Genomic DNA, 21,291 nt, shown 5'->3' with positions numbered 1-21,291 from the left:
GATGTTTTTGATCCAAAATGTGAGCTTTGGATATTGACATTTGATACGTTTATACAAAAAGTACCTTAATTCAGCTGGTTAATGTGAGCGTTTTGATATGTTATGTGAATAAGTGTGAGTAATATAAGACATGAGTAGCTCTCGGCCACTTTCATTTTTTCAAAGTAGCTCTCAGATGAAAAAAGGTTGGAGACCCCTGACTTAACAGTACTTTTAAATTGTTGACATCCAGGAAGGCACTCTTATCTAAAGCAACTTGTATAATACCCTGAAATTCAAGAATAGCCCATTTTCCAGGAGCTTTAAAAAGCCATCACTGAGAGAGAGTGGCATTTTCCTTTCTGTCTATCTCTGAACTCACAGGGCTTGGCCATAGCCTTGCAGTTTAATCCTCTCTCTGAGTTCACAGGACCTGGCCAGCACCTTACAGTCTAATCCTCTCTCTGAGCTCACAGGACTCTGCCAGGACCTTTCAGTTTAATCCTCATAATGTTTCAAAGATTCCTTTATAGATCTCTCACTATATATATATATATATATATATACACCCTAGTCTGTGCAGATGGCATGTTATTGACTTTCATCTTAATTAAAACAGTGTGGGGATGAAGGATGTGGTGTTGGGAAGGGGGGAGGGGGAGGGGGGGATATGAGGGACTGATTGAAAGTTTAGTCAGGATTGGAGAAAATTTCTTTGAAAGAACTTTTGAAAGTTGTTTTTTTTTCACCATCATTTAACAGTTTAATGGGAGATCAGTGTCAATTAATCAATTAGTGAAAGGGGACTGAATTATACAGGAATGGACTGCCTAATTGAGTCTCATCATAATTATGCTTGTATAACTAGGCGGTCTGATTTTTCTGTGACTTGATGGAAAATCTGACCCAAAGCTGCCCATGACAATACTCTCACTACTCTTCTAACATTGGCTTTATTTTCTGCCCTCGTTGTTGTTTTCCATTTGGCTGTTGTTCTTTATGTGTTTTCTCTGGACAAACAGAGGGATGTGGGTCCCTCTGTGACAGACATACTCGGTGTTCGCTTCTACTTCTCACACTCTGTTTAATGTTTTACATGCTACAGCTCTGTAATGTGCTACACACTACAGCTCTAATCTCCGAGACCCTACAGCTCTTCAATGTGTTACACTCTACAGTGTTTTCATGTGCTACACACTACAGCTCTAATCTCCGAGACCCTACAGCTTTTAAATGTGTTACACTCTACAGCCTTTTAATGTGCCACACACTACAGCTCTTTAATGTTTTACATGCTGTAGCTCTAACATGATACACTCTACACTCTAATGTACTACACTGTACAGCTGTTTAATGTGATACACACTACAGCTTTCTAATGTGCTACACTGTGGCTCTAATGTACTACACTACAGCCCGTTAATGTGCAGTACAGATTATTATTTTGATATTACCTTTCTCTGTACATTAATTACCTGCCATATACAGTGCATCTCAACACAATCACCTACTGTCTTCTGGTTTGTGTGTTGTTTGGGCTCAGTTTTGACAAATCTTCTATAGATGAACACTTGAAGCCAAAGTTGACTACAGAGACTGACCACAGTCAAAAACAAATAACTGTTATAGCCATAATTCTCTACTATAGGGGAGATGGTGTCTGTGTCTCTTTTTGGCATACACACTCTCTTTCCCTCTCATACTAAAGCTACTAAAGGCTAACGTGCTGTTTAGAGTCCACTAAAACCAAAAGAAAAAAAGTACAAACCCTTGTCATGTGACAATGGAATTGTGCTTGCTAGCTAGCTAGTTTGGATAATGGTGCTTACTAATGGACAAGAAATAATTTTGCCAATCATTGTTGGCTTGATAAACATGACTGATTGATTGATTTATTGATACAGACGAACAATGATGCTGACCTGCCTTCTAGTTGGTGTGCAAACATTAGCAAAGTTAACATGACTACATGTTTAGGCCTGATAACATGCTAATTAGGTAGTTATCATTTGCCTATCACAGGTGGCTGGCTACTGCTGAAGTGCTTCCTTTCTTAACAGAGTCTGTAATCTGACCTGCCAAAGGTGAAAAGGCACAGGTATAAAATAATACAGCTGACAGGTTTCTCTACATACTGTTTGCCTTCCATTTAATGCAATTCCACTGCCATTGGAGCTTAGGACAGTGGCTTTTTAATGATTACCATGACAACTTAGCAAGCAATGGGGTCAAAGTTCAATTTAAAGCAGAGATAACATTAAGAATAAATATAAAACAATTATCACTGTGACCCACTACCATTTTTCTTTATTGATGGTAATAATCAATGACCATCAATCATTGGTCTCTAAACAGCTCCCAGGCAGCATGCCCTCTGGTGGTGACTTCTGCAATCGCATTAAGAAATGAGAGCTGCTATGCATTAGGGATGTAAATGACACACATTTCTGACTGTCAATTAGTATCTAGCTAGATGCTGTAAACATGTTCAACATTGCAACATCTGTAGTAAGCTAGAGTCTAGCTAAGGGATTTCTGCCCAGTTAGCTTACAGAAACTGAACCACATGTCTGTCTGCACTGTGAACCATCACACTGCATTCCTCTCTGTGGATGGGCCATTTGGACTGACTTTAAAGGTACAATAAAAATCTACCATTGCAACAATACATTGATGCAATTAAATCAATAGGTCTCACATTATTACATAAAGCTGAGTAGTTTAACATAAAAGGTATATACAAGATTCACACACCTATACACAGAGATGCTCAAACTATAACCGGTGTGTTAATGTCTAACTCTAACCCTTAAATAACTGTGTAGACTTGTACATGTCACTCTCTAAACCTTAAATAATTACATGGATTTGTATATGTCCTTCTCTAAACCATATACTTAACACCCTCCATCTCTCTGTCAACAGTCTCTTCTCTCTCCACACATATTCCCGTAAATGTTCACATCCAAATCGTACAACCGTTTAAAACACAGCATAATGTTTGCATTTTTGAGAGCTTAATGTAACCAGACTCTTCTTTTCTCCTGAACATTCTTCCTTCACAGACTCTTCACTGCACTCCCTCTTTCCCTCTTTCTCTCTTGTCCAGTCCCTCTATTGGTCTCACACACAGAAAAGTGCAATCCCAGCATACTCAGATGATCAGAGGCCTACAGGCACATTTCCTACAGCCTCGCTTCATTATTGATGCATGCCCTCATTTGCTTTTCACTAGAAAACTGAGCAAACTATAAACCTTGAGACCAGCGGAGGGATTAATGGGTTTGGAGAGATCCTGAGGAGCAGCCCTGCTGTCATAAACATAATAAACAAAAGCATCCACACACATATGCACACACATACACACTCTGAAACCTCCACAATCAAACACTCTGAAACCTGCACACATACATTCTCTGCAACGCGTACACATAAGCGCCCTGAAACCTGCACATATAACCGCTCTGAAACCTGCACATATAACCGCTCTGAAACCTGCACATATAACCGCTCTGACACCTGCACATATAAGCTCTCTGAAACCTGCACATATAAGCTCTCTGAAATCTGCACATATAACCACTCTGAAACCTGCACACAACCTGCTGTGCGTGCTGCTTTTTTGGAGGGAGTAGCAACAATTTGTTTTAAACACATTTGTTAGCAGTAAAAGGATCTGATTACCACCTTTCTGAGGATGTGTACAAGTGGCAGCAAAAGTGGCACACACTTGCAGTGAATCCAGCAGGAGTGGGAGTCACGAGACATTAACACACCACCACCTTATCATTAAATGACAGACTTAACACTCCATTCATAAACGTCTTACCCCTTCCCTCCTGCTCACTCTCATGGCCCCTCTGTGACTCCCTCCATCCCTCTCAGCCTCTCTGTGTAAAAGAGTAGGCTACTCCTTCCTTCTGTCCCTCTTATTCTATTACCCTCTCATCCTATGTTTCACTGCCCCGCTCTGTTACACTAGAGGCATGTGGGGCTAAAGTGGGGTATGGGTTTGGAATGGGGTGTGGGGTTAGAGGGGGGTGTGGGTTTGGAGTGGGGTATGGAGTTGGAGGGGGGTGTGGGGTTAGAGAGTGGTGAAGGTTTTGAGTGGGGTGTGGGGTTTAAGTGCTTAGGTGATGAGTGCACCATTTCCGTGAGACAAATTAGGACCACAATTTCGAGAGTAAACACTTAATCCAACAGAGCTAAAAGGCCCATTACCAGAGACATTCCCTGAACCCTCAATTCCCAAAGAGAAATGAATACATAAAACCAACCACAAATGAATTAGGATGTAATGTACCTGAATACTAAATTAAACTTGAACAAACACTGAGTATCAGTGGCTAGATTCTAACACAACTGCATGTTTATCAGTGAGGAAACGCATGCCCCAACAGCATGTTTACCCTCAAAGGCAGCAGACAGGGGTGGTCATAAGTCACACACAAACGCAAACTTTTCAGCGTGATATGCTCGCATTGAAACAAGGCAGGGGAGATAGCAGATTTCCACAGCAAAATGCATTAAAACTCTGGGACAGCTGTTTAACTCTTTAGTGACTAATCGTGGGATTAAACCATAGTGGAAGGGATGGAGACGTGGGGGTCACTTTAAATGCAAATCCTCTTCTGATAGAAAATGGTTCTCTTTAATGGGATTTTGGGGGAGCAGAACGGCATTTCAGAGGCACCAAAGCAGCCGGCGAGAGCACACAGCTCCAGCCGGGCTCAGGCAAAAGTAACAGGCCACGAGATACTTCAGCCTTGTGCTCCCGCTTGCAGCATGCTCTGTGTTTGGAGGGCAGAGGTTTCTACACTCAGCACAGTGACCTGGATGCACACCAGCTGACAGCAAGAAACAAGGGGAAGGAGGGAGGGCAGGAGAAACCGAGAGGGGAAGAGAGGAACATAAGCCCCTTAAAGTTCCCTTTCAAAATGGCAGTATTTAAAGAAAGATCTCAAAACTGGCTTCTATTGTATTCTCCCCAGCTCCCCAAGTGCCAATTTGTGTCCACAGCATTGTCCCTTTTAGGGTACCGAACAATGGGATTTTAGGTGTCTTTTATCCCACCAAGATTATGCTTTACAGAGATTTTCCTTCTCACTTTTTTTTGCAAACAGAAAAGGGAAACCCTCTGATTTGTACACTGATGAAAAACAGAAAGCGCATTATAGGCTGGCATTCCTCAGTTGTATGTGAAGGGCAGCATATTCTCTTTATTTAACACTGATTAATCATTGATGGCTTAGTCTTTCTTGACAAATGACACTGAGGCTGAACAGTCAACCAGAAGAACACACCGGCAAAATGCTACAACATTCTGACACATTTCATTTTAGTGCCATTTCATAATTCCCCAAAACTGATTGTTTTGCCTTTCATAGTAGCCTAGGAGTTAGATTAAAAGGTTTCAGTGTGAATAAGACTGTGTAGAAGGGCATCAAGAATATAGTATTGTTGTTTCCACAGAAAATACGTAAGATTAAGAATCCTCAGAGTATTGTTTGTGATGCTCACTGCTATAACTGCTTTGTATTCTAAACAGAAAAAAAGTTTTATGAGTATTTTGAGTGAAGACAAAAGGTGGCCACATCTCACTACTCCTAAAAACTCTTTTAAAGTTAGGGATACAGACATGAAATTTGTAAATCCAGTCCATTTTAGTTATTAGTAAGACAAAAAGTTTATTATTATTTATGAAGCTTGTTTTTAATAAAGTTGACCACTCTAGATTGCTGGTAGACAAATGGCAGAATTGCATTTGCTTAGTAGTTATGGACCGTGAAATAAATCTGGAAGAGACAGCATTCCTCAATAACAACTTCCATAACTGTTATGTTAACTGGCAAGTTGGTAATTTGAGGATTTATGCACCTACTACGAATAAACTGCATTTTAAAATGTAAAGGTTCACACTTTACTCGGTGGTAAAGCAATTACACACCTGAGATCAAATTAAAAACTGTTCACTGTTTACTACAACACACCAATGTAAATGCAGATAATACACGGTTTAACAAGGACCTAGCTGAATACAAAAGAAATGTGCAATACAAGGGGCAAGTCATTTTAAAGCCGCCATACAATATCAGAACACTCTACGGCATAACCGTGGCGCCATCATCTTAAGAGTTTCATCTGGTAATTGTACTGTCATCATATGCATGCGTTTTTTGTGTGTGTGTGTGTCTCTCTTTTTTGCTGTTGTTGTTGCAGTTGTTTTTGTTTTGATCCGTTCTCGCAAATGATAATTGACTGTCGCTGGCGGGGACCAGGTGTCACCATAGGCGTGAAACGCAGAACTAATCTGTGCTGCTGGTAATCAGTCTGTCACTGTTGACTCTGACAGGCGCGGCGGCTACATGCGTTACACAATAGGACCACCTTGCACACGGCCATTCTGCCAGGGGCTACACAACGACACAAGAGGACAGCTGGATTTAGTGCCTACGCTGATAAACTGCATACGCTGTAAGGAACAATTCAATACATCTCAGTGCTGGAAGACTCTGAACAAACAATTAAAGCAGTACAATCAGGTTAATAATTTCAGAATATGGTGACTGTAGCTGTGTTTTAGATACAATGGCAGTAAATTGGCCCGTGAAAGATAAGCACTTTAGGGAAACCCGGGGGTACGGACTCCTAGCTTTCCGTACAATTTAGAGGGTTACGCACCAAGCTCCATAAAGAGAGATACATGATGTATACATTGTAGATGTTACATTTACATACCCAGTAACATGACTAAAAGATACTTTTCTTTGTGTGAAATGTTAAATATGTTACATGATACACTGGGTAATTGATAAACTAATTACATTAATTTCAGATTATGTTTTTGAAATGTGGGCAGTAGTCCGCAACGCTAATGATGTTTTAAATCCACAGCTGGGAAGAATTCCTTAGTTCAACCCCGTTTCCGACTCAAATCAATCTCATTCACGTCTGATGAGTTAATTGCTCTTGTTGCACTGCGTCGAGAATGATAATTCATTGCAAGTCCAATCGATGAGATATTCGTTTTGAGGGGAAATGATAAGGCAGAGCAACAGGTAGAAAACACTGAGGAATGGCTACGGCCCCGATATGTTTGTGCAGCTGCCAAATATTTAAAAGAAGCTGCACAAAGACAGCGAAGAGGAATAATCGAACACCTGCATGCTACACCACTGTGAAAACTACAATAACTACGGTATCAAACAACAAGAGCAGAAGACTGGAGATTATCTTATTTATTATTTATTATTTTATGAACGCTAACATATGCAAAGCATACATTAATTGTTATTGACATTATCAGTCAGAGCAAAGTTATATATAATTTGTAGATAGATGCACAGCTAGCCAACTTCATCCATTTAATCAACACTGATTTTATAAATTACATTAAGTCATAATATAAGTATGTATCCTCGTATATGTGTTTTAGTATAACCAAGAACATTATGCCACGCTAAACAAATACATTCCGACACATTACTTGTTAGTTAATGAACAGGACAGAAAAAGCCACGTCAATATTTACACAGAATACTAAACCTCTTTTCATTGAATCTGGACATTTCATCACAGAGATCGTCCTAAATGAAACTGTTACAGGTCGGCTACATAGCTGAAGACTAACTTAAATATTTCATAGGCTAATTATTTTGAGAACGGCGTATGGAAAAAATTATAATGAGCGCTGTGATGAAACACAACAAGGGAAAGGGAACATTTATATCTGATGATCACATTCTACACATTAAACAACTATAATCGGTAGTTACAAAACATATATTGGTTTAAACCCAGATTTACATATAATGCGTTTTAAACATTATTTAAAAATAGTACGAATAACCTACCTTCTTCGGCCGTGGACAGACGGAGAAACCCGATCAGAAGGACCCAGAGCGTGGCGACGGCAGGCTGGTATGTGAGTTCCATATTAGCAGAAAAATACTCCGTCAAAAATATGGACTCCAACTACGTTAAATATAACAGCTAAAATGTAGTTCTGTGATACTGTCAGCTCGGACGTGTCCTCACTGACTGTATCGCCCACATCGGCGAAAGACAACAGATGCTCAAGTGTCTCTGAAGAAAATAAATCAGAAAGTGCACAACATATCAAAAAACCTGCTTCCGTTATACCACTGTTTAATTTCAGGACTCAAGATCGTGCAGAGCCCCTGAAGCTGCGATCCAGATGTGCATTACTAAAAGAGCAAAATCGACTGCTATATATTTAGCATTCATTGGCTCATGGCATTCATGGCTACAGATTGTCGAGTCCAGGCGATAATAATGATCTTTTTGTCTTTAACGTCTTCGAATGAGGACTCGAACTGCTTTAGTTTTTAGTTTTGTTTTTCGTTGTTGTCTTTTCTTATTTTTGTGTTATTCCATTTTCTCTCCTTCAGGAATATGATAAAGACAGCAAGACTCAGGAGAGGAAACACGCAGTTTCGTCCGGCTGCTCCGGCTGTGGTCTTTGTCAAGAGTTTCCCCAAAGTTCCCCTTTAATAATCAAGAGTTAAGAATCAGCGCAGATAAAAAGAGATAAAGTATGAACTGAAAGGCGACCACTAAGGCTATGACGGAAAATGCCCGATCTCTTCGCCAAATACAATCCAGCTCCTGCTTCATTCCGTGCTGAGTGACTTCTTAACATTAAGCTTTCCCGTCAAAAGATCACATTCCTTTCTTCTTGTCTTTTTTTAAGCAATGACAAAAACCGTTTACGGTCAATGGTCTGCGATGCTAGGTTTTTCCGCCTTTGATAGGACAAGAACTATAAGGTTTACGATGTTAGAAAATGTGCTTATCGTAAGCGTAAATATGCTAAATACATACAAAAATGAAGTTCGACAGTAACTTCGACTAACATGCTTTCGGGACAGCTGAAAACATGAGCACACTGAGCGCCTGCGAGTTCCCTTCCTCTCATGAGCTCCGCCTATCTTATGAGGCTTCCATTGGCCATTTCACCTCTCAGTCAACTGTACTCTAGTAGCCTAATATTAATGAAAATATATTCGAACAGGTGGATGCTTTGACAATGACATTTTGCTTGATTCCATTTTTTCAGGTCTGTAAATATGTATCCTGGTGTTATACACCCCCAACCTTTGCCTTTTAGTGCTTTACGCAAGAGAAGCTTCTACCTTATTTGTGTGCTGGTTAATCCCTTAAATTCTCAAATTCTTCTACACATGTTAATAGCAGTAGGCTAATCGTGCTACTAAAGGTTTCACAGATAGCACGTTTGAATATCCTTCATGCGACGTTCAGGACTATCAAAGCAAAAGCAGAAGAGACGGTATTTGATCTGGAAGTTACCAATCAGTTCTGTCTTTCATTAGTCCCATGCCACGGGTGAAGGAAATGTGATGGATGCTCATGGTTGTCTGAAGTTTGTTTCCCCTCGTGAATCAGTCTCCTTCTCCTTCTGTATTGAAGAATTTGACCTTATCGCTTGAGCTGAAGACTGACGTTTAGTTATCAATTAATCAATACCCCCTCATCGATCACGTTCTGCGCTGACGGCTGCTTCGCTCCGCGGCAACATGAAGGTACACGGTCCTTATAGTGCAGAAATAGTCTGCGGTCCTTATTAACCATAGTGATTTTGACACGTATGAACTTGTCTCTGTTTTTATTCTGGTATTTGCAAATGGTCCACAAAGAAAATGCATAATTCGACGTATTTTATCCATGCAATTCGAACAGTCAACCGCCAAAGGCCAGGGAACTGCAAATCCTTTCTCAACGTAAGTTCTCATCCTCAAACAGTATGATTAGAGGCCCGCGGTGTTCTGTTCTTCACTCCAACCGACTGTCCACAGCAAGACAACACCAGACACTGGAAAACAGACAGAAGCAACCTTTGAGGTGTATTAAATTGTGAAAATGAAATAAAATTAGTTTATTTTGGTGCAGGCAGCGTTCTGATTGATAAAACGTTTCTCATTTCACATTCACATTCGCTTCATTGGGATGAAATACGTTTATACGTATGCACATATACATTTCCACACACATACACACAGACAGACAGACACACACACACATACACACACGGAAAAAAATAAAAGGAACAAAAAATGTCTATAAATCTGAACAAATGGACATATAATGACTGGTTACAGATGAATTAATAATGATTGGTGGTTACTCACTGGCAGGCAGAAACCCGCTATGTCTCTAGTGGGACTGTGGGTCTTTCCCTTTACAGGATTCACAATTTTTCATTATATGACATCGAATCTCAATTACATATAATTTTGGAAATATAAATTTCTTAATTTTGACACGCTTCACAATGTAGGAGTTAGTGCAACTCATTTCTCTAGAATTGTAACAATGTACTCTAATCAGAAAAACACTGTCAGACCTTTCTGGCCAAGTTTAAGGATGTGAACTGCATGATGCAGAGGGCTCTGGAGTCTACCAAGTTAATGTAACAGATGCAATCGGTGTCAGCGGGGTCGTGAAGACGCATGCGCAGAATTCTCTTTGTCCTGACCGCTTAAGGTCATTGACGTTTTGGTTTCCAGCTTGCATTACAATTGTTTACAGCAATTCATTGCCAGTAATCATGAGGGGTAAATGTAATGCAATATGTTGGCAAAATTTAAATTTTATTTCTTCTTACTTATTTCTCATGTAAGTAATTATATGCTTTAATGGCATTGTTAATTTATTACATACTTTGACATATAACAAATCTAATTCAATTTTGTCTGGATCTACAGCTGTTGAAAATGGCACGTGGCGAAACGCAGAGAACTTTTGACAAGTGTTGATCTCTGCTTTTCCCCAGATATCTTGAACACAAATGTGTCTTTTGTTGTTTAACCCTTTTGGGCCCAGCACCCATTCTTTTTTCCTTTTTTTCCAAACTTTTTTCTCCTCTAACTGTTGCGATTCTCCTTTACATTTCTGACGGGATAAACTGTTTAGTTTCTGCGTTTACTGGCTGCTTGCTGGCTATCAAACTGTATAATGTACGTAAGACACACATTCCTAAAATAGTGAATTTCTAGTTAGCCTTTCATTTCAGTGGTACACCCACTAGAAATATTGACATAGATATGCACAAAATGGAAACATGAGTTTAGATTAAATTCAGACAAACGCACTCGAATAAAACTCTGTGTTTGAGAATTTTACAACATCCTAGTGGCTACTCGTGACATAACATGCCGGGTCAAATAAAGAAATGTTTAAGAAGTTCGCATTTCACAAAGCAGATGTTTACAAGTTGAATCCAATCACAGAAGAAATCAGGTTGAACGAAGCTCAAAAATCGCATCCTAATAACATGCCAGGATCATTCGATGTGTTTATGCTGTCACTGATCTCACAAGCCCTGTCTCTGAGCCTCATTTCAAACCATGATGTATTTATTGTGTTGCTGTTTTACACGTTCAGTATCTAAAAGAAGTGCTTATTGCAGTGGGTTTGTAAGGATTTAGCAGGACTGTTGCATTCATTACATCTCAAATTATTAATTATTGAGACATTATTCCCTCATTGGGCCAAATTATTACCCCACTGGTCCATCATTAAAATATTCATTAGAAATAATAAACCCCGTGTGTAAACTTGGCTTGACTGCTGTAGAAGATGTAGCAATGTCCTAAAGGGTATTATGTGTGAAGAGAAAGGTACAGAAGTAAATCTGAACACTGGTTTTTGTGGGGGGAGGAGAGGGTGGGTACTTTGTACAAAATGCGATAAAGTGTAGAAATCTGGGATGCTGGAAGAGGTTGGGACCAAAGAAGTGGGTGAATTACAGAATAGAGCTTAGAGAAAGACAAGGTGAGAACAGAGGGACAGGATGTGCAAAGGGGGCAGGGGTCAGGTGGTATGAGATGGTTGCTGTGTCACTTCTCTTTTCTCCAGAGAGACCCAGAGGCCACTGGCTCCCTCTGGAAGGATGTTGCTGTATAATAAAAGCAGCTGATTGGTACTTAGCTTTGGAATTATGTTTTCGTAGAAACAGATTTCAGCCTGAATAACTCAACTGTGACCTGAGAGGCAAGTAAGTATATTTGAAGACACAGTCAACCACATTCAAATGTACGCCCAAGTTGTTAACAATAATTATTTAACAGAATGGACTATCTTGGATAACTTTCGACTGTGTTAAAAAATATAGAGGGGGGTGGTACATACAGGTGAGTTGGAAGCAGTAGGCTTCTTTCAAGAATTCACACAGCTCTGTGCTGAGCTGTATTTGCATGGCTGGAGGTGCCACGTTAAAGCAGATATTTCTGCAGCTGTGCTTTGGCTGGGTCTGCAGATAGAGGGACACAATCCTGTCATCAAGTATACAAAATATGAACATGTAACAAGAAATATGACCAGCACACAGGGGGTTATTATGGAATTTGATCAGAACAATGAGTTTAACAGGAAATGTGACCAGAACTCAGGGTGTTCACAAGCAGGGGTGAAGGAACCGGGGGGGGGGGGCCCCCCCCCCCCCCCCAATATTGTGTGCAACTAGTTCCCCAATAAATTCATTTGTCTAAATGAGTAAAAAAAAAACATTATTCGTAGTTGTGTCACAACAACCGGCAAATTTAGAATAAAAGTTTAATTTGTAAACAGAATATCGTTCTCCCTGATCACATTTTGTGAGTGCCTCAGATAGCAAACTGACTCCGCACCGGATCCGCCCTGGAGGTATCATAGGCTCTGGAATGGATCCACAAAACGGGTCCGCATCAGAGTCCACTTGCGCTCCAGGATGGATCTGGAACAGATAAGGATCATGGATCCAGACCAGATCTGGCCCAGATCCTACCGGTATTCGTTCATAAAGCAGAGCATCTGGCCCGGATCCAATTTGGACCCATTCATGAAGCAGCTCATCCGGCCCGGATCCGATTTGGACCTGTTCATGAAGTGGCTTATTCGGTCCGGATCCGTTCTGGATCTGTTATTCAAAATGGAATCTGGCCAAAACTAGCTACAGAAATATCTAAAATCTAGCTGACCAACATATAGATTGCTCTATAAAAGCTTGAATATTTCTTATAACTAGTCTGCCTTTATTAATATGAATAAAGCATTCAATTCATTCAAGACTTGGAAAAAAAAAATCAAAACCTATCCTTTAAGCCACCCTGCAGTTCTCCAGTTAAATGCTTACTGTGAAGCAGTAGAAGTAGGAAAAATGGGTTTGTATTAGCAGTAACTTAATACAGCTCTGCTACAGCTGTAAGTGAGCCATCAGTATGCTGGGGAACATATAGTTTCCTGTAAATCCCTTACACAATTTTTATCCAAAGGTAGACTCTGCCAGTAACAATGAAATCCTTTATAAAAAAAAGGGGGTCATTACAGACTGTAAATACATTGAATAGGTATTACTGGAAAATGAAATGCAACAATAAATAGTATCAAAAACTTTATTTAATGAAAATCTTCATGATCTTTAGGCTGATCTTGGGTAGGGACAGGGGCACACCTCCTTGAGGTTCCCCAATCTGCTGCCAGGTCGAACCATCTTATTGCATGCTTCTGTATTTCCTCATCAGTGGTGGCACGGGAGATATGACTCTTCCTCACAGCCTCTGTAATCACACAAGCAGATTTTCATACAAAATTTCATGAACCCCCATTGCAACCACCAGTTTTTATGTTTTAAAAGGATACACATAACCACTAGCTTTTAAACTGAAAGTCTGCTGTCTGATATTGAAAGGAGAAGTTCAACATTTTGGGAAATGCACTCATTTGCATTCTTGCCAAGAGTGAAATTAGATAATCTCTCAAATTTGAACAATAAATATAAAGCTACAGCCATAAGCTAGTTAGCTTAGCTGAGCATAAATACTTGAAACAGTTGGAAACAGCTAGCCTGGCTCTGTCCAAATGTAACAAAATCCACGTAACTGCACCTCTAAAGCTCACTAATCAACACTTTATACTTTGTTTAATCTGGACAAGGATTTTACAACTCTGGAAAGTTGTCATGGCAAAAGGTATTTTATCTTGCATGACAACAATCTTAATGTATGCAGTAAAGTCACAGAGTCTACCAGAAATGTAGTGCTAATGTCAGTTTGAACACTGCCTAAGACTGCTGTGTGACTTGTTAATATTTATTACAATTACTTACGCAGGAGCAATGTCTTTGATGCCATCTGGCTGAAAGACATTTTCCCATTTATCCCTTTCCAGTTAATCCTCCTCCCAACATCATCATGGAACATTCGGGCAAGGATGTTCCATGTGACACGTTTTGTGTCATGGTCCCCGATGGTTGCCAGGGAGGAAATCTAAAATGGAACAAAAAAAAAAAAAAACTGTCAATATTCTTTAGAATCTCTCTAGAATTTAATGTAAAATTAAATTGTAATGAGATGAAAACAAACAAACAAAAAAACTCACCACACTCTGCTTCAGTTGAGAATTGGCAGGATCTTTAAGCCAGTCCTCAAAAGTCCTCCACTTCCTCCATTGATCCCAATAGAAACTGTACAGGGTCAGGCATTTCCATTTCTTGGCCAGTTGGGTTCAGCTTGCTGGTCAGATAGTTCACTTTGGTAATTATTTGGTGCTGCTGTTTTAAATTTGTCAAGGCTCAGGCGCGGACTCAGGCGCGGACCACGGGAGTTTCGGGTTCCAAGCATCTTAAATGAAATCGTCAGGCAGTTTGCTAAACAGAAACGGGCAGGGTCGAAAACCGGAAGGCAGTCCGTGGACAGAACGAGGATCGGAAACCAGAGCAGGCAGGGTCGGGAACCGGACAGGCAGGCAATCAGGCGAACGTGGCAAGGCGGCAGGCAAAAACAAGGTCAGGGTACGAGCAGGGTCGAAAAACGAAGAACACACAGACAGAAGCAAAAAGCAAACGGCAGGGACAAAACAGGAGAAACACACTGTGACGAACTAGCAACAGGACAGGGAAAAGCAGGGAAGATATAGGGCAGGGCTGACGAGGGGATGGGAGACAGGTGTGCAGGCAATCAGGCGGGTGGAGACCGGGCAGGGAGCGGGGCAGGACTAAGATACAAGGGAAAACAAAAGCACATGGGCAAGGAAAACAAAAACACAGCAGCTAAGGAGGCGGAGCACTGACAGTACCCCCCCCTCTATGGACGCCCCCAGGCGTCCTAGCTGGTACGCCAGGATGCCGGCGGTGGAAGTCCCTGATAAGGGCAGGATCCAGGATGTCACTGGCAGGGACCCAACACCTCTCCTCGGGGCCGTAGCCCTCCCAGTCCACCAGGTACTGGAATCCGCGTCCCCGGCGCCGAACCTTAAGCAGACGGTGCACGGTGTAAGCCTCAGTTCCGTCGATCAGGCGAGGCGGCGGAGGAGCCCGCGGAGCCGGGCAGAGGGGGCTACTGACGACAGGCTTGACTCTGGAGACATGGAAGGTGGGGTGGATACGGCGGAGCGAGAGCGGGAGCTTGAGCCGAACTGCTGCGGGACCAATCACCCTGGCAATAGGAAAGGGGCCGATGAAGCGAGGTGTGAGCTTGCGGGAATCCGTCCTGAGGGGAAGATCCCTAGTGGAGAGCCACACCCGCTGACCCAGGCGATAGCGGGGGGCTTTGGAACGGCGGCGATCGGCGATCCGCTTAACCTGCGCTGAGGAGTGAAGCAGGGCGAGCCGTGCACGTCTCCAGGTACGGCAACATCTCCGGATGAAAGCAGCTGCCGAGGGGACACCGACCTCCTCCTCCTGGGCTGGGAACAGGGGGGGCTGGTAACCTAGACAGCACTGGAAAGGGGACAGTCCCCATGACAATGAGGGCAGGGAGTTAATAGCGTATTCTACCCAGGGCAGTTGCTGGCTCCATGCTGACGGCTCCTGGGAATTGAGACACCGCAGCACGGTCTCCAGTTGCTGGTTCGCCCGCTCGGATTGGCCGTTGGACTGGGGGTGGAACCCAGACGACAAATTGACTGTGGCGCCCAGCAGCCTGCAAAAAGCCCTCCAGAAGTGGGAGGTGAACTGGGGGCCCCGGTCGGACACCACGTCTGCGGGCAGCCCATGCAGCCGGAACACGTGGTGTATAAGCAGCTGGGCAGTTTCTCTGGCAGAGGGGAGTTTGGGGAGTGGGACGAAGTGGACGGACTTGGAAAACTGATCTACGATGGTGAGGATGGTGGTGTTACCGTGGGCAGACCGGTGACGAAATCTAGAGCGATGTGGGACCAGGGCCGTCGGGGAACCAGCAGGGGTTGCAGCAGGCCAGCGGGTGGCTGGGTAGATGTCTTGTTTCGGGCGCAGACCGAGCAGGCAGAAACGAAGCTGCGGACGTCCTCTTTTATGGTGGGCCACCAGAACCGCCGACTGATGAATGCCGCTGTACGTCGGGCGCTGGGATGGTAGGCAAGTCTGGACGAGTGCCCCCATTGCAGGACCTGAGAGCGGACAGAACGAGGAACAAAGAGGCGATTAGGGGGACAGGAGCTAGGGCCCGGTTCAGTCCGGAGAGCGGCGTGGACGATGGTCTCGATGTCCCATTGTGCCGCTGCAACCATGCATCGGGCAGGTAATATGGTGCTGGGTTCCGGGGTCTCGTCTGCTGGCGCGAACTGGCGAGACAGGGCGTCGGGTTTCCCATTCTTGGTTCCCGGTCGGTAGGACAGAGTAAAGTCGAACTGGGAAAAAAGCAGGGACCAGCGGGCCTGTCGGGGGTTCAGACGCTTAGCCGACCTGATATACTCCAAGTTCTTATGATCGGTCCACACCAGGAACGGCGTCTTCGCCCCCTCCAGCCAATGCCTCCACTCCTCCAGCGCCAGTTTAACTGCTAGTAGCTCCCGATCGCCGATGTCGTAATTACACTCTGCGGGCGAGAGGCGATGGGAGAAGTAAGCGCAGGGGTGGAGTTTGCTGTCGGTGGCCGAGCGTTGTGACAGGACGGCCCCCACTCCCACGTCCGAGGCGTCCACCTCCACGAAGAACTGCCGGGCAGGATCGGGCTGGGTCAGAATGGGAGCTGAAGTGAAGCGGCCCTTCAGGTTGCGGAACGCCTCCTCTGCTCCCGGGGACCAGGTAAATGCCCTGTTGACAGATGTCAAAGCAGTGAGGGGAGCTGCTATCGTGCTGTAATTTCGAATGAAGCGGCGGTAAAAATTAGCAAAGCTGAGGAAGCACTGCAGCTCTCGACGGGAAGTTGGGCGAGGCCACTCCTCTACAGCTCGCACCTTCTGCTGGTCCATTTGGATGTTACCCACTGTGATCACGAAACCCAGGAAAGAGACGGTGTCCCGATGAAATTCGCATTTCTCTGCCTTGACATACAGGTGATTCTCCAGCAGGCGCTGGAGAACCCGACGGACATGCTGAACGTGTTAGGGCAAGGAACGGGAGAAGACGAGTATGTCGTCCAGGTAAACGAACACATACTGGTTAAGCATGTCCCGGAGGACATCGTTTACCAGCGACTGAAATACAGCTGGGGCATTAGTTAACCCGAACTGCATGACCGAATATTCATAGTGCCCGGAAGGAGTATTGAAGGCCGTCTTCCACTCGTCTCCCTCACGGATATGAATCAGGTGGTAGGCATTGCGGAGGTTGAGTTTTGTAAAGACGGTGGCCCCTTGCAGCGACTCAAACGCAGTGGACAGGAGCGGTAGGGGGTAGCGATTCTTGACGGTGATGGCGTTTAGACCCCGGTAATCAATGCAGGGACGGAGGGAGCCGTCCTTCTTCCCAACAAAGAAAAATCCAGCCCCGGCAGGCGAGGAGGACGGGCGGATGATCCCGGCAGCTAAAGACTCCCGGATGTAGCGATCCATAGCCTCCCTCTCTGGCGGGGACAGGGAGTACAGGCCCCCCCTCGGGGGTGAGGAGCCGGGCAGGAGGTCGATTGCACAGTCGTAGGGGCGATGCGGAGGAAGCGAGGTGGCGCGGGACTTACTGAAGACCGGCTTCAAGTCCAGGTACTCCGGCGGCACTGCTGACAGGTCCGGGAATTCCTCGGGTGCGGCGGCGTCAGGTGACACTGGAGTCAGAGCATCGCGGAGACAGTGGGAATGGCAGAACGGGCTCCAACCCAGAATCTTGTTGCCCTGCCAGTCAACGTGGGGGTTGTGCTGAGCTAGCCAGGGATGGCCCAGGACCACGGAAGCTTGTGGGGTGTCTAACACGTGCAACACGATCTCTTCGCGATGGTTGCCGGAGATGAGGAAGCTCACAGGGGGGGTAGCGTGGGTGATGCGGACCAGAGGGGCCCCGGTGATGGCGTGGGCTTCTAGCGGCGAGCGCAGCGGGACACGGGGCAGCTGCAATCGGGCCGCCAGGCCGGCATCGATGAAACTCCCGTCAGCCCCCGAATCGAGTAGCACCGAGACAGCGTGGGGCTGACCCCCGATGAGCAGAGTGGCTGAAAAAAGAGGGCGGACTTCAGGGGACTGGCTTAAGGGGGTCACGCTCACCTGTACTCCCCTAGCTACGGGTGTGCGCTGGCCTTTTACCGGGCAGGTCGCCACGAAATGCCCTGACTGCCCGCAGTACAGGCAGGCCCCGGCGCTGATCCTCCCCTGTCGCTCGGCAGGGGACAGGCGAGTCAGGCGAGTGCGGTCTACCTGCATCGGCTCCAGGGAAGCAGGCGGCGGAATAGCAGGGCTATGCACAACTGGCGTGGGCAGTTGTTCTCGAGAGGGGCCCGGCAGTTCACTGGCTCCTCTCTCCCGCCGCCGCTGCGACAGGCGCTGGTCGACCCGGATAGCCAGATCCACCAGGGCGTCAAAGCTGGCCGGCAGTTCCCGGGTGGCCAGCTCATCCTTGATGGACTCAGTAAGGCCGTGGAGAACAGCGTCGTACTGAGCCTCCGTATTCCAGCCGCTGGAGGCAGCTAGAGTGCGGAAGTCAATAGCAAAGTCCGACACTGACCGACGCCCCTGGCGAATCAAGAGCATCTCCCTCGCAGCCTCGTGACCATGTCTGGATCGATAGAGGACCCTCTTCATCTCAACAAAGGTCGCGAAGGAATGGCAGAAAGGGACGCCGGCGTCCCAGACCGCAGTGCCCCACTCCCTGGCGTGTCCCGTCAGCAGGGTAATGACATAGGCGATCTTCGCCCGGTCCGTGGGAAACGTGGAAGGCTGCAGTTCAAAAACCAGGGAGCACTGGGAGAGGAAAGGCCGACAGGTTCCCGGATTCCCCATGTATGACTCGGGAGGCGGCAGACGGGGCTCCCGGTTCGGGGGTACAGGTGGAGCAGATGGGGGAGCTGCCGCGGGCGGCGAGGGGCGGTTATCCTGGCTCAGCTGCAACTGCTGCAGCTGAGACGTGACGCTGGCTAGGCTGGCTGTGAATCCCTCCAGGGACCGGCCGATAGTTTCCAGCTGGGTTTGGTGGCCCCCCAACAACGCGCCCTGCAGCTCCAGTGCAGCCCGCAGCTGAGGTAGGTCCGCTGAGTCCATGATAGCTAGTTCGTACTGTCAAGGCTCAGGCAAGGACTCAGGCGCGGACCACGGGAGTTTCGGGTTCCAAGCGTCTTAAATGAAATCGTCAGGCAGATCGCTAAACAGAAACGGGCAGGGTCGAAAACCGGAAGGCAGTCCGTGGACAGAACGAGGATCGGAAACCAGAGCAGGCAGGGTCGAGAACCGGACAGGCAGGCAATCAGGCGAACGTGGCAAGGCGGCAGGCAAAAACAAGGTCAGGGTACGAGCAGGGTCGAAAAAACGAAGAACACACAGACAGAAGCAAAAAGCAAACGGCGGGGACGAAACAGGAGAAACACACTGTGACGAACTAGCAACAGGACAGGGAAAAGCAGGGAAGATATAGGGCAGGGCTGACGAGGGGATGGGAGACAGGTGTGCAGGCAATCAGGCGGGCGGAGACCGGGCGGGGAGCGGGGCAGGACTAAGATACAAGGGAAAACAAAAGCACATGGGCAAGGAAAACAAAAACACAGCAGCTAAGGAGGCGGAGCACTGACAAAATTCTCCAGTAAACTCATAATTTGGACTTCTGCAGCTGTTAAAGAAGAACATTAGAATATATAAATAAATTCCACTCTGCTTTGGACAACTCATTAAGGCAGAATTCACTGAGCAGATGAGAACAGCAAGTTTATTTATTTTTTTTTAAATGTAAGCCACAAAGAAGCCTTGATTTGGTAAAGTTTGAATTAATGTCTTACATGTTATACATATTTACTGTACTACAGTACAGTATCAAAAAATATCTCTTCATTTATGTCTTATGTTCTAGCTCAAACTACATGCCAAGAATATGAACAAGAAATTGCTGAGACTTCGAAAATAATACAATTCCAATAATACCCAACCCTACTAATTATATTCACTTGGATTCAATGTGGCAGTGTGTGTGTTGCATGTTGTATATGGGTTATATAATTAACAATTTTTTACATTTTAAAAAGTGAAATGATTGAAAGGTTCAAGTTGAAACCAGAGAAGACAATGGTGTCTGACCTTCCCCCTTGCCAGATAGGTCTGTAGACCTGGCTTGCAGAAGGGGTTTGCTCTTTTGCTGGTCTCCTGTGTTCCATCTGCAGATAACATAAACCGGTGATGGGTGATTGAGAAGTGTTCTTGCTAGGCAAGATAATCTAATAACCAGACCTCCTGTATTTCACCACACGTATTGTCTATTTTGATCAAAGCTCTGTATCAGTGTAATGAATGCTTTCACTGAGTTCAGATCTTCCCTAGCAAGAACACTTCTCAATCACCCATCACCGGTTTCTTTAGAAGTATCAATTGGCGCAACAGCTAGCTGCGGCCAAAGTGTCAATTGAAGAAGTCTGTGAGCAGAACTGTGGTTACAATAAGGCCATCTAGACAAGTGAATACAGGTATTTGCATACCTTAAGTGAGAGGATCTGTGATCTCTCATGCTACACTGAGTGAGCTGGTTTAAGGATTTGGACCAAAATCTTACAAATAGTTGTCTTAATTTGCATACCATAATTTGCACTGATGTAAAGATTGACATTGACTCGAGACTTGATATTTGCAAAATATTTTAATCTGAATATTAAGTTTCCCTCGTACCGCAACCACGGGTACTGCGTTAGCCACTGTGGTTGAAAGTAGTACTTTTTCTTCTTCACTGGTCGGTCTCTCCCTGCAGCCTGCACTCTCATCATCAGTTGTGTCTGAGTCGGGACCTCTTGGCTCTCCCTCCCCACCAGCCTCCTCCTCTCTCTCCACATTTTGTTTTTAACTCTTTGGCGTGTACGATCACACCGGTGTGTTTAGCCGTTTAGCGCATATGCTAAAACCGGTGCGATTAGAACACGAGATTGGAAAAAATTCTAGCTAATTCTAGCTTTGAGGAAACAGCTAGCAATTTAACATTCT

The 21,291-nt window shown here is 45.0% G+C and overlaps 1 protein-coding gene across 3 annotated transcripts in view; it reads right to left on the bottom strand.

Moving 5' to 3' along the window:
• Positions 1-8,109, bottom strand: part of LOC118790714 (ephrin type-B receptor 4a-like) — a 40,507-nt gene extending 32,398 nt beyond the window's left edge. For all 3 annotated transcript variants that reach the window (XM_036547704.1, XM_036547706.1, XM_036547705.1), the window contains exon 1: positions 7,833-8,109. In XM_036547704.1, the coding sequence (XP_036403597.1) occupies positions 7,833-7,914 (82 nt within the window). In that variant the 5' untranslated portion in view covers positions 7,915-8,109. The remainder of the gene's footprint in view (positions 1-7,832) is intronic.
• Between the last annotated feature and the right edge of the window lie 13,182 nt (positions 8,110-21,291).

This window comes from Megalops cyprinoides, chromosome 16 (assembly GCF_013368585.1).
Source record: "Megalops cyprinoides isolate fMegCyp1 chromosome 16, fMegCyp1.pri, whole genome shotgun sequence".
Lineage (NCBI taxonomy): Eukaryota > Metazoa > Chordata > Actinopteri > Elopiformes > Megalopidae > Megalops > Megalops cyprinoides.
The sequence above is the reverse complement of the archived record's forward strand: the minus strand, read 5'-3'. Positions and strand labels throughout refer to the sequence as shown.